At 44.0% G+C, this 14,429-nt stretch overlaps 1 protein-coding gene across 2 annotated transcripts in view; it reads left to right on the forward strand.

The window, feature by feature from the left end:
- The first annotated feature begins 4,973 nt into the window (after positions 1 to 4,973).
- PREP (prolyl endopeptidase) overlaps positions 4,974 to 14,429 on the forward strand; it is a 133,370-nt gene continuing 123,914 nt past the window's right edge. Inside the window, exons 1-2 of one of the 2 annotated variants that reach the window (XM_026454413.2) lie at positions 4,974 to 5,156; positions 10,075 to 10,149. In XM_026454413.2, coding sequence (XP_026310198.1) covers positions 5,112 to 5,156; positions 10,075 to 10,149 — 120 coding nt within the window. In that variant the 5' untranslated portion in view covers positions 4,974 to 5,111. Of the gene's footprint in view, positions 5,157 to 10,074; positions 10,150 to 11,410; positions 11,561 to 14,429 lie in introns of those variants that run through there. The other variant, XM_026454414.1, reaches the window with a different exon arrangement.

Genomic DNA, 14,429 nt, shown 5'->3' on the forward strand with positions numbered 1-14,429 from the left:
AAAAAAAAAAAAATACAAAAATTAGCTGGGCATAGTGGTGGAACCTGTAGTCCCAGCTACTCAGGAGGCTGAGGCAGGAGAATCACTTGAACCAGCAGGCAGAGGTTGTAGTAGTGACCCGAGATTGTACCATTGCATTCCAGCCTGGGTGACAAAGCAAGACTCTGTCTCAAAAAAAAAAAAAAAAAAAAAAAAAAAAAGCACCAAGAGGATAATCATTAATTATCCTAGAGTTTTACAAATTCCAATAGAACTTAAAATTTGTAACAATATCCTAAAGGCCACAAGATGAAATGTTGCTCCATGAAACTCTCTTTGCAGTTGTCCAACCCTGATTTTCTGCAGGTTTTCATGTGCTTACCTGTCTCCATACTATCTTTTTGTGCTTATCTTTACTTTTCTTGGTATGAGCAAAGCTGTGATGCTGTGTGTCCATCTTGCTTTGTCTATCCCATTTTCCCCCTTTCTTTTCCTTCCTAAACTCCTCCCTCTCTAACTTTATACCCAATCATTTTGAACTGACACATTTTCTATTATACATTGTATTTATTGAATGGTATTAAGTTCTCAGTTCTCCATTTAAAACAGTAGATGAATAGCCGGGCGCGGTGGCTCAAGCCTGTAATCCCAGCACTTTGGGAGGCCAAGACGGGTGGATCACGAGGTCAGGAGATTGAGACCATCCTGGCTAACATGGTGAAACCCCGTCTCTACTAAAAAATACAAAAAACTAGCCGGGCGAGGTGGCGGGCGCCTGTAGTCCCAGCTACTCGGGAGGCTGAGCTTGCAGTGAGCTGAGATCCGGCCACTGCACTCCAGCCTGGGCAACAGAGAGTGAGACTCCGTCTCAAAAAAAAAAAAAACAGTAGATGAATAGATCGTTTCATCTTTTTCTACTCTTTTTCTACTTAAATGAAACAAGTTAATTTTTCATGCAGGGGGCCACACCTGATTTTTCTCCTACAATTGGCGTAAGAAAAGAGATTCCTCTCTCCTGATTTAAAAACATTCCTATCTTAGGAACTTCATTAGAAATGCTTTAAATAAGTTCCATGAACTGAAGTAGAAAAATACTTCAGATTCATTCTTGATTTACTCTCTCTGCCCACATTGTTAATCTGGATTGAATTCAGCCCTATCCTCTCAGTTTAGTGCTTAATTCAGCCAAGCATTAAACTGAGAAGCGGAAGAATGAGGTGGAGACCTGGATTTCACAGCTGTAATTCCAGACACTTCAGATCTCCTTTTAACCATATGCCTATGCTGAGAGTAGGGTATTAGAAGGGAACAGTTCAGGGCTGGCGCAGTGGCTTACGCCTGTAATCCCAGCACTTTGGGAGGCCGAGGTGGGTGGATCACGAGGTCAGGAGATCAAGACCATCCTGGCTAACACAGTGAAACCGGTCTCTACTAAAAATATGAAAAAAATTAGCTGGGCCTGGTGGTGGGTGCCTGTAGTCCCAGCTACTTGGGAGGCTGAGGCAGGAGAATGGCGTGAACCCAGGAGACAGAGCTTGCAGTGAGCTGAGATCGCGCCACTGCCCTCCAGCCTGGGCAATAGAGCAAGACTCTGTCTCAAAAAAATAAATAAATAAACAAATAAATAAAATAAGGGAACAGTTATAGTTCCTGAAAAGGTCAGATCTATGAATTTAGTATGGACTACAGGCCCAACAATAGTCCCTAGAGCCAAATCTTCTCTTGTGAATTGTTTGAAAACAGAAGAAAACTATGGAGAAAGTCTTTTCAGTAGACAGATAATTACTGCCCAATCTTACCGGCATCTGTCCATAAGGTTTGGACAATTCTCTCTCAGGACAATCTTATTCTTAGTTCGGAGTTACTTCTGAGGTTCCTGTATCTTCTGTTCCCACTCAGAATTAAAGAATCTTAGATTCTTTTGAAACCACCTGACCCAACTGCCACAATTTCTAAATTACAATATTGATGATATGACGGACTCATTCAAAGTTAGGAAACCAGTTAGTGACAGAGCCTGAAAGAGAATCTTACTTACTCTTATCCTAGGTGCTATTTCACATTTCATGATGCCTTGCAAAGATTAGATATACAAGAATACATAAGAATTTCCACTAACGGTCACACTGGAAAAAGCAACATAAATCTTTGGGGAAACATAGTCTGAAATGACTGCACTCCACCAATTAGTCAGTATGTTAGCTAGCTACCCTGGTAACCAGAGTCAGATTAAAGGGTGGATTATCCAGGCAGCACTCAAAGCATCCATCTCTAAGGGGTGCTAACAAGACAGCACCCTTGTGTGAATTAGAAAAATATCCTTTACCCGGGAAGGTGCAGCCCCTTGAGACTAAGACACCCCTTCCTCCAGGTGAATGTGCCAGCACCTGTTTGCAGTGTGGCAAGTGGAGAGCGAGATGTATTTCAGTTCCCACTTCGCCCCTTGGGTGGGCATCCTCGTGCATTTACCAGAAATCCTCTCTTGGAGACCACATGTGGGTGGGTGTTGCTTTCATAAGCAACTCAAGGTGGGGTAGAGACAGCCAGGCAGCAGTAAATGATCACTAGCCTGCTTTCTTCGGAGGGTGCCTCTGCTTAACTGAGTGGGGCACAAAGTTTGAGGTCAGAAGAGAGGTTGAAGGCTGCCCTGGAAGTCCTTCTGTGTCTCTGCTCACCCTCATTCCCCCAAGGGCCTAGGGTTCTGAGTTAGAGCATGAGTTATCATGGTGTAAATTCTACAATTCCCCTGAAAACAGTCTATGTGTCAGAGGTCAAAGAGTGCTCTGGTATTTATTCTGGAGGTAGCACTTCCATTCTGAGATAGTTCAAATACTTCCTTTCTCTTCATTGTCTATGGACAAAGTTGACTTTGCAGTCAACTGATGAATATGAATTTTGTATTGTCTTAGCTGTGTGATGACTTTGAACTAATTCCCTTAAAGCTGCTGAGATTCCTTTTCCTCATCTGTAAAATGGTCTTTGCTATAAGGATCAAAGGAGACAACACATTGGCAAACGGAAGTGCAACTGATGTGGCCAATGGGAGGGGAAAGGGTGCTCTCCCATCTTCCCTCCCACTCCATCTCACTCCAGGTGCAGACAACCTACTGCTGGGAGCCTACTGCACTGTCTGTGCCACTACAAACCTTTAGCTCTCAGGGCCCAGAGGAACTGGGCACCAGAACCGTTGACTGAAAGGAAAGAGAGGATGGTATCTGAGGTTTGATTTGTCTTTTGGGTACCACAATTTCCACATTTTCTTTAGGTCCTGCTAAATTGAAGTTTTCCCTGCTAAGGGGTGCCCCTAGACTCTAGAGTATCTCTACTTATTTATGGGTAGGAGGGCCGTCAGAGTGGTTAAGAATGAGCATTGGTATTGGAGAGACCTAGGTTTGAATCCTGGCTCTACTTTTTCACTTTTTGTGAAGTCCTGGGCAAAAGTCAGTCCCAGTTTTCCTTAACTATAAAATCGGGACGTTAGTTCTAGATACTTTCCTGATACATTGAGAAAAACAATAAGCATAGTTTGCTGATGCACTGAAAAAAACACTCAATAAGCATTAACATGATCATTAGGGGGTCTGCTGGGTCAAGTGCTCCTGGGTTGCTCTTTAAAAAAATCCATCACAGTGGCAGAAGGAGACAATGCCTGCCAGTCCCTGCATCAGGTGACAGCTAGGGAAGGCAGGAGGTGGGGACTGGAATTGGGACTTCTGGGCTGTAGCGGGCTATGCCCCTGTGTTTGCACGAAGTTTGTTATCAATAGCGTGAGTTCTCCCAGAACTGAGAATTCTCAGATTGCCCAAGGAAGGGGTAGCTGGGATCAGACGCAGAAATGATGACACATCACTATGAACGGAAATGGTGAACTAAGGGCGAGGCCTGGAATTGGGACCATATCACAAAAGAGATGGAGGACACAAGTTTACAATAGTTACCATATCCACTTAGATTCAGGACATGAAGGACTTTCTGGTTACACCTATTCTTTCTTCCAGGACTTTTTGGAAGCCAAGGGATAGAAAACATACTGGGCACACACTATATCCCTGATGACTGGGGCTATAAAGTCTCTTCTGGGTGGTCCAGGAAGTAAGACCAGAACACATACCGCTGCTAGCCCGAGGATGATGACATGTAATTGTTAAATTTTCATGGGTTTGAGGTCAAGCATCTTGTTTAATATCTTTTTTCCCCCATAAACAGTAGGTGTTCAATAAACAAGCATGACAGCAGGAGGGGAAATGAGGAACAGGCAGGATAAATAAAATACCCCCGATGAGTTCCAGGCCTCTTAATCTTGGTCGTTTCTCAACTGGTAAATCTCTAATAAGGACTCAGTCGTAGTCCTGCCAACACCTCCAAAGCATCTCCATAGTCCGGATGCTAAGCCACCCAGTGTCCACCAGGGGTCCTGGGATGAAGGGAGACGTGTTTCTTTCACGGTCATCGTGATCGATTACTTCTTCCCTTCAAGTCCAGCGTCGCAGGCAGTGGACATAAGGCCATTTCCAACCCTCTGCTTCCAAGGCTGGGGAGAGGCAAGGTCTCCCTTCGCCGCCGTACCCAGCCCGGCAACAGGAAGGCTGGGGATAGTGGCGGACTCTATCAGCAAGGAAACCCAGGGGCTTCACTCTCCTACAGGCAGTCCTGCGAGCGCGGCCAAAGCGAGGCAGGGCGCTGGGGAAGGGGCGGGGACCCGGCCTCGGTGGAGGGACGTGTCCCAGGCGCAGAGGCAGGGCAGGCGGCCGGGCGTGGGCGAGCGCGTAGCCAGCGTGCCTCCATGCGCCCGGGCGGCGCGGGCGCGGCCGGCGCTCCTGCAGAGGGAGCTGTGCGCCGGCCTTGGCGCACGCTCGGCACCGCCCGCTCCCTCTTGCCGCCGCCGCCGCCGCCGCCGCCGCCGCCGCTGGGCCCGCCCGCCGGGGAGGGGCTCCCGGCCTCGCCGACAGCGGCTTCCTGCTTTCTGCACGTCCTCGCCGCCGCGCTGCCAGTAGGTTTGTGCTAGCTGTGGCCGTGAGCCGCCCGCCCCGCCGCTGCCTGCGCCCCAGCCGCGCCTCGCGGTCAGTCCGGCTCGCTCAGGTCCGCTCCCGGAGCCCGCGCCCCTCCACGCTGCCCCCTGCCTGTTCCCGGCCATGCTGTCCCTTCAGTACCCCGACGTGTACCGCGACGAGACTGCCGTAAGTACCCCTGCCCCCGCCTACAGGGCTCCCGGGCGCAGGTGCCCCGCCGGCCTGACCCGTGGCGCTCGCAGCTCCTCTCCCTGCAGTCCTTTGACCCCCGCGTCCTTCCCCTCCCCCTCGGCCTTTGTTTGGGAGAATTGGGCCGGGGGCGCGGGGCTCCTCTACAGCGCTGGGGCCCCGCGGGCGGTCACTCTGCTAGTGCTGACGGCGGAGTCTGTGGGCAGCGCCGACCGGCCGCTTTCCAGAATCAATGGGGTCAAGGGCAGACGCCCGGGTAGGAATGAGTGTCTGTAGGGAGTGGGAAGACAGACAGTGTCACTGCTTTTTTGACTGGCGAAGCCTCTTGCTTAAATATGGTGGTAGGAGAAAGTGTCCGCTGGTGTGTGCGTGTGCGTGTGTGTGTGTGTGTGAGATATGATGTCACATTTAAAAACGAAAACAAACTTTTTAAAACTTACACTTTAAAAGTCCTTAGAGTTGAAGCATATTCGTTCCATTTTAAAAGGTGTGTTGAGCGCCTACCCTGTCCCAGGTCGGATGATGCGCATTGGGCCTTGGGGGTGCCAGAGACCCAGACAGAAATGGGGAAGGCGGAGCAGTGACCCCATAGTGTGGCCATGCTGATCCATGTTTTCTTAAACAAGAGAAGGAGTTGAGAGAGGGCGAGAGGAGGTCTTAGAAGGGAGAGGGGTTGATCTTTTTCAGAATAAGTAAGTTTTGTCTAGTGGCGGAGTTGACCACCATTTGCCTAAGCTGCAGATGAACTCAAGGTAACTGTTGAGATCCAGTAGGCGGAATTCTGGGCAGACACCTTTTTTGTGTAAACGTGAATTTGACGTCTTAAGAACTGGATTGCATCCACATGTGGCCATGATTCTCTTACTAATTCTCTTACATTTCTCAGATTACTTAAAATATAATCAGAATGAGTATGTATTTTTGTAACACAGTTTTAATGTTTTTCTGTTTACTTTCCCGATTTATGCCAGAAAGTGTTTACTTTAAAGCACGTGTTACATTGGAGTAAAGGGTGCTGACGCTTTAAAGGACATATTGTTTTAAGTTAAGACTTCCAAGTGACACCGATGTATTCATTCATAGTTTCTTTGACCAGTGGCCATCTGGTAACCATGTTTTCTCAGTCTGCTCAGCTGCTTGCTTATTAAATTCACCCTAACAGCTCAAGAAGCTCTATTCCTGTGATTTAAAGGGTTGTTTCCTTTGTATATGGGAGTAAAGCGATCCTGCTAGAATAGAGAAAGAGGCTGGACTAAATGAAAAGACCAGAGTGCTAGTTCTGGTTCTGTCATTCACTAGTTAGGTGACTTTTAGCAGCTCTTACCTGTTATGGGCCTTTTTTCTCTATGTGAAATATTTGGACTGACCATAGGACTTACTTGCTTCTGCAGTAGGAATGTTGTCATTCATTCATTCATTCACGTGACAGTCTAGCACTGCAGTGTTCCAGACTAGTAATGGGAAGACATGTGACTATTTGGTTCTGGTTCTTGAGGTTCAGAATATAAAGAACTACCCATTCTGTGGTTTGATAAGTGCAGTTTTAAGTTTGTTTTTAGAGTTACTTGTTAGTTTTTCACCACTCTGGGTGCCTAAATCCTACAGGTTATTTATCTGTGTTTAATAGTTCATGAAAGGTTTAAGTGGGGATTTTATGAAGACATCTAAAAGATTATAAACAATTAACTCAGAAGGGTATACTGTGGATTTTAATACACTCCAGTTCCTTCTCGTTAAACAACTCATGATAACTCGAAGCCTCATGGCCAAGGGAATGTAGCTCTGGCCCAGTCTGAATCCTGTTCTGTGGTTCCCTCAGCCTACGGTGGAGTATCTTTTTTTTTTTTTGCGTTAAGATTTGGTTACTAAGCCCTAGGCTTGACTTAGGTATTTGCTTAAATTGTAACCTTTGGTTTCTAGGATGGGTTTGTTTCTCCCCAGTATCAGCTGGGGATTGCTGTAGCTTTCTGTCTCTTTCACTTGAGCACCTTCATCCACATGCTCAATATTCTGCTGAAAGTGTTGGAGCATTGAAACCGTTTTGGTGGAGTTCTGCCTTTTTGGGCAGCAATTTGGAAGCCGTGACACTTCTTGTGCAATGCCATTGACCACTGCTTAAGAGAGTTGCTATCCAGAAATACAGGCCTACTACAGGGGACTCGCACTCTGATAGAAGAGGATTTAGTATGAGAGGAGAACACAGAATAGGATGGGACTAATTTCCATCAGCAGGAGGAGGTATTATGTAAATTGAGTCTGGAAGTTGACCAGTTGGGTAAGGGACAAAGGACATTTCTGATCCTGTGACTAAAATAAAGGCATAGCTAGGCAGACCTGGATGGTTGCGGAATTGCATTTGTTTGTAGGGTGGCAAGAAGGCCATTCTGATCAGACCATCAGTAGGTGGATAAACTGGCATGGGGCTTGAAAGATGACCAGGGCAGGTTTGATGGGTCCTGCCTGCTGTGTGTACGAGTCTGCACTTTGTCCTGAAGGCAGTGGGTGAACTGTTGAACGGTACAAATATTGAACAGGATTAAGTAGTACAGTACCTTATCAGGGCTCTATTTTTAAAGCCTCTTGGGGAGATCAAGAATGATTAGCAAACTTAAATCAGGTGGAAGAATTTGATTCAAGGGACGTGGCAGTAAGACACACCCACCTCATTTGTAGGGTGTGGTCTTAGAAAAAATTGGAGGTGGGGAGTTGTGACTCCTGGGATTGACTGTGGAATTGTCCTAGAGAGAATCAGTTTCTTATCCTAGTTAAAAATATCTGATCAATAACTTCCATCTGCTGTTAGATGGTGTTGCCTGGTCTGAGCAGATAGGGCTGCTTGGTGTAAATTTCTGGATATGCTTGAATTTAGTAACATAATCCAGGAACATGTTTTAAGTGTCTATTCTGCCCCCTCTGATGAGTGTTTGGGGAAAACGGTGGGCTGACTGCTTTAGTCCCAGGTCTGGTTCTGAACTTGGTATGGTTCTGGGCATGTTACCCAACCTTGTCCCTGCTGTTGCTCCTAGAAGTGTATGATTGAAAGATGCTTTACAATTCAAAATTTTCTGATTTCTTAATGCTAGGAAAAGAAGATTGTTATTTTAAGCCTATTTTATAACCACTTCAAGGTGTGTAAAATGTAAAAGACTTGCAGATGAGAAGATAAAAAGCTTTTGTTCGGTGGTGACAATCTGCTAAAATTTAGAGAGGTCAGGATTGGAAATTGGTAACTTTATGAAGACCCATCAGGAGAGGCTTTAGTCGGGTTTTAAGTTCCTTGCTCTTGTTTTTATGTCTCTTGCTCCGTCAGTTGTTTAATGAGAATATATACAGAATGTTCTGGCTTACCTGCCCATTTATCCAGTTGTGCATTTCCCCAGGAGTTCTTTCAGCTGGCATCAGACGAGGACAGATGTGGAGGGCCCAGTGTTGTAAGGGCCAGGGAGATTGTTCTCACCTAGCCAGCAGCCACACTGCAACTAGAGCAGCGCTAAGCTTTCTTTAGGAAATAGCCCTTACCTTCTGGCATTGTAGAACAAAGCAAGGAGACAGATTAAAAATTCATCTGAGATAGAGGTAGTCTTCCCAACAGCCTTATACAAAAAGCCTTAACCAGAACGTTGGAGTGGTTCAGAGACTTGATTGGCAAGACATTGTCAGTGTGGTTTCATTAATGGGGTTAATCTTTTTGTTTTGTTTTGTTTTGTTTTTTGAGATGGAGTCTTGCTCTGTTGCCTGGGCTGGAGTGCAATGGCGTGGTCTCAGCTCACTGCAACCTCTGCCTCCTGGGTTCAAGAGATTCTCCTGCCTCAGCCTCCCGAGTAGCTGAGATTGCAGGCACCTGCCACCATGCCCAGCTGATTTTTAAATTTTGAGTAGAGACAGGATTTCACCATGTTGACCAGGCTGGTCTTGAATTCCTGACCTCAAGTGATCCGCCCGCCTCAGGCTCCCAAAGTGCTGCGATTACGGGTGTGAACCACCACACCCTGCCCTAATGAGGTTAATCTTGATGGTATCAGGTGGAGAGATTTTGTAGTGATTTTACTGCTGGATAATACTTTTGGCATAATCACTTGAGGGGTGGTGAAAACTGCTTGTACTTGCTCCTTCAGATGCCTTCAGGTGACTTCTAAGGCCAGGCCTTAGAAGCTCCAGAAAGCTTCCTTTGGCTGGGTTCTACTTATACTAAGCAGTTTTATTTCCTCCAATATCGTGGTAACCTGAATGGGTGATGCTTTTGCACCTTCTTTTTGTAAACATTAAAAAAAAAAAAAAAGGATTTCATAACAATAAAAAGGAAGAAAGGCGTTAGTTTTAAAATGTTTTGCCATTGCATTTAAGTCAGCTTTTTAAACATATGTCAATTAGAATCATTATACTACATATTAGTAACTTGCTTTTTGGCGGTTTAGACTTAAAAGCAAAACTGACTGGGCTATATTGCAGGGAGATTTTCTAATCATTGGGAAGCTCAGTGGAACAGGAGAATGAGCACGTGTGTGTGAGCCCCCTCCCTGACGTGCCCTTCTTGTGTGCCCACTGTATTGTCCACTGTATTGTGTCATTCTGTGCTTGGCTGCTGACAGCACGTTTTCAAGTTTCTTTAGCACAGTGGCAGGTCTTTGTTTTGCGTTGTAGGGACAGAGCGGTTTCCTGTTCTGACCTTTCATCTTTCTTTCCTCTCTAGCTAAAACATTCTTTTCATGAAGGGTGGCTTGACACCTTTGAGAACCTGCCAACTTTGGTTCATGTGGTAATTTGGGCAGACACGTTGCCAGTGAGCCAATTAGTATTTTTGTCCATCCCTTTCGTATTTCTCCATTACATTAAAAAAATACCAGTTTTAATCGGGGTTAGAAAGTAATTATCTAATACCTCATTTTGTCTTTTACAGGTACAGGATTATCATGGACATAAAATTTGTGACCCTTACGCCTGGCTTGAAGACCCCGACAGTGAACAGACAAAGGTAATTTGGTTTCTAATTAAAGATAAGGCAGCCTTAGGAGCTGGCACCAAACTCTAAATGTCAGTTAACTACAGCTTTTCCTTTCTGGTGTTCTCCTGGGTTTTCTGCCATGGGATGGTGAGTATACCTGTTGTTACCACTACTTTTTGTCAGGTGATTCATGGGAAAAAGACAAAAGCATGACTTAGTCCCAGAGAAAGTCATGTAAGTGTTTCAGATAATGTTTATGGTTCATAGTGACACTGATGAGCTATTTTAAGTGAAAATATCAGAAAGAAAACTGATTTTTGCCAAAAGAAAAATTGAAAACCTAGATAGAAAGGATGTTAAAGGAAAAAATTACCTCAATGTTTTTTTCTAAAGAAAAGAAAATCTTGTATATGAAATGAGTATCAGGTCTTGAAAACTGAATACTGTCCTTAGATTGCTTATTAATGTCAACACAACAACAATGAAACAAAAGCTAAGTAGTAAAGGGGCGGAGGGGAGCATTTTCTGCCCTAAAAACATAAAGCTTTTGTATTCTTTTGGAGAAACAGTATTTCAAGGATCCTGCTGAAGTCTCATTCAGTAATGAAGGTGGCCCTGAGTCCTATGTCCCACAGACATTTTTCACCTTTTGGAGTGCCTGGGAGTTGTCACTTATGTATACTTTTTTTTTTTTTTGAAGACAGAGCCTTACTCTGTCACCCAGGCTGTAGGGCAGTGGTGCAATCTTGGCTCACTGCAACCTCCGCATCCTGGGTTCAAACAGTTCTTGTGCCTCAGCCTCCCGAGTAGTTGGGATTACAGGCATGTGCCACCACACCCTGCTAATTTTTGTATTTTTACTAGAGACGGGGGTTTCACCATGTTGGCCAGGCTGGTCTCGAACTCCTGGCCTCAAGTGATCCTCCCGCCTCGGCTTCCCGAAGTGTTGGGATTACAGGTGTGCACCATTGTGCCCAGCCTGTTTATATATACTTTATGTAGTTAATTAAGTTTGCTTGGGTCGGGGAATAGTGTTTCTCAAGTTCATCTTACGTTCTTTGATTCTTTTATTTATAATCATAGTTCATAATACTTAGTACATATTTACTGTTTCTAATATGTTCACCATCCTGAAATTTATTTGAGCTTCTTTAGAGTCGCAGGGTATGTTTCCCATTTAAAAAAAAAAAAATGTTAAATGGCACTCTAGGTAGTTTTTCAGGCTAGTCTTCAAACATCTGTGTCTTAACTCCGCCTGTTTCCTGCGGTTCCTTGCCACCGTATATACCAGTATTCTCTGGAGACCTGAATTCAGATTTGCCAGAAAAGCATCCCTTCCTGATGTGGAATTGCCCATCTGCCCACTGGGACAAGGAAAGGGATGGAGTGAAGAGCTTAGCCGGAGCATGATGGTATATGGAGAAAAGAGGAGAAAGTAGAGGTAGGGGAGTAAACCATATGATCATCTCTTTCTTCTTCCTTTAGTCTCAAGCACTGGCTCACCTGCTTTCTGCCATCCTCACCTGTTCTTCATGAGTAGCGTCTCTCCTTAGCCCACTGCAGAGCTCTTGACGACTCTTTTTATCCTTTGTCCCTAAAGTAAGCACACTGCTATTTGGAGATTTCCCAGTGCTTTTTACTTTTATCTGCAATCCTACATTCTTTCTCTAACTCCCTTCAAGAAAGACAAAAGATCTCATGGATGAGAGTGGTTGATATTTGGGGTTTAATTTTTCTTTCTGGAAGCACTGGGTTATAGTAGTGGATGGGCAGAAATTCTAAAGTGAGAAACACAGGAATATCTTTAGGAATGGTGAAGGCTGTAGCTCTGCAGGTAAGTCTGGGGGAACAGAGAACGGGTGTGGGGTTACCTCCCCACTTCATCCCTGCCATAGATTACCTTGATTGTTCAGCACTGGACTGAGCTGAGACAGAGGGATTGGGTCTGGGAGTGGAGAGTCACACGCACCTGCCTAACCTGTACAGGCTAGAAAGCACCAGGGAAAGGGTGAAGTTCCTGTGCATCTCTTGGAAAACCATCCCTAAGACGTGATGATTTCTTCGCCTGAAGTATTGGCTGTAACCTGGATTTCTACAGCCTTTGATGGTGATTGAGTGATCGGGTGCTGTCAAAATGACCCAGATTTTATCTGTTAGTGAACGTATACTTTGCTATTCCTTAGTTGATGACAGATTCGTGGATGACAAGCCACTTATTAGTGGATATCAAGCTTCCAATTAGTGGATGAAACTGCTAATTAATGATCTTACAGTCGGCTCTTGGTAGAAACTAAGACAATGGAGTGTACACTGTTATTTTTGTGGTATACGTTTCTTGGATGCTTACTATGTGCCAGGCACTTTCCCGGGGGTTCTGCATATCCTGTTTCATTTGATCCTCAAACTCTGAAATAGATATTTTTATTTCCCCCGTTTTACAGATGAAGAAATGGAGGTGCTGAGTGATTAAGTATGTTATCCGTGATTACTCAGCTAGTGAGTGTATAGTCAGGGGTAACTCAGGTAGACCAGGTGGTTATCAATTGCACATTAAAAAATAAATAAAAATAAAAAGACTGGGCGTAATACTTTGTAGATGCAAGCTAAAGGAATTTATTCATGTCTGTGCTTGCCATGTGCTTTTGTAGGCCCTCATGTGTGAACCCTGGGCCAGCCCCCGCTCTCATGCTGACCTGTTCTTTTTTTAAAAAATATATATATTTTAAATTGGCTGGGCGTGGTGGCTCAAGCCTGTAATCCCAGCACTTTGGGAGGCCGAGACGGGCGGATCACGAGGTCAGGAGATCGAGACCATCCTGGCTAACCCTGCGAAACCCCGTCTCTACTAAAAAATACAAAAAAAAAACTAGCCGGGTGAGGTGGCGGACGCCTGTAGTCCCAGCTACTTGGGAGGTTGAGGCAGGAGAATGGTGTGAACCCGGGAGGCGGAGCTTGCAGTGAGCTGAGATCCGGCCACTGCACTCCAGTCTGGGTGACAGAGCGAGACTCCGCCTCAAAAAAAAAAAATATATATATATATATTTTTTTTTAAATTGTAATAATTCAGGGTACTGTGATCTTACATTCTTCTCTGACTTCATATTCTACCATGGCAATTTTTCGTATTAGAAAGCAATCTTTACAGCCCAGAATTTTAATAGTCATACTATTTCATCAGGCAGATGCACAATATTATGCCTAATGACTTCTGTTGGAAATTATTGTTTTCAGCTTTTCACTATTACAAGTAATGTCCCAAACACGTGCTTTTCTAGATCTCCACATTTCTGACATGACATGATTACTTGTTGCAGTAGCCTTGAAATCTCTTCTCTATTCTCAGGTATTTGCTTTTTGTCGTTGCTATCAAATGCATTCCTTTTTCATTATTGATGGCATATTCAAGTGTTACTGACTCTTTTGTTAGATACAGGGTCTTGCTCTCGTCCATCCTGGAATGCAGCCATCTTCTGGGCTCCAGCCGTCTTCCTGCCTTAGCCTCCCAAGTAGCTGGGACTACAGGTGCATACCGCCACACCCGTCTAAACTAGCTACTGCTACCGATTTTATATTTATTTTGTACCTAGTTCCCTTACTGAACTCACTAAATTTTCAGTTATTTCCCTTAGATTTTTAGATACATAATCATATAACATATAATCAAATTTAGTGATAATTCTATTTTCTACGAAACTTTGGTTATTTTATATATTTTGTACCTAGTAATTTTTTTGAACTCACTGATTCAAATAAGTTTTCAGTTATTTCCCTTAGGTTTTCTAGATACATAATCATATAATCTGCAATCAAATATTATTTTCTCCTCTACCAAATTTTGGTTCAGGTCTTATTGAATTGGTCAAAGCTCTGCAAAACACGTACGAATAGTAGCGACAAAGAACTTTCTAGCCTAGTGTTTAAATTGTTATTTTGAATGATATTTGCCATCTTGTTCAAGCATTGTTATTCCTACTTTTAGTTTTGGATTTCAATTTATTTTTAATACCAATCAGGATAATTATATAGCTTTACTAAAAATATTAAAATGTCCTTGAATTCATGTGATAAAATTCCATTTTTTCTTATCTGCTTTTGTGTTCCTTACAACTGTATTTACAAGAAATGTTGGTCAATATCCTGTTATCCAATATAATAACCACTAGCCACTTGTAGCTCCTGAGGACCTGAAATGTGGCTAGTCTGAATTGATTATGTGTTGTAAGCATAAAGTACATGCCGGATTTCAAACACTTAGTTTGAACAAAAAAATGTGAAATACCTTAATATTTTATATGGATGATATAAAACCA

Source organism: Piliocolobus tephrosceles, chromosome 5, assembly GCF_002776525.5.
Source record: "Piliocolobus tephrosceles isolate RC106 chromosome 5, ASM277652v3, whole genome shotgun sequence".
NCBI classification, from domain to species: domain Eukaryota; kingdom Metazoa; phylum Chordata; class Mammalia; order Primates; family Cercopithecidae; genus Piliocolobus; species Piliocolobus tephrosceles.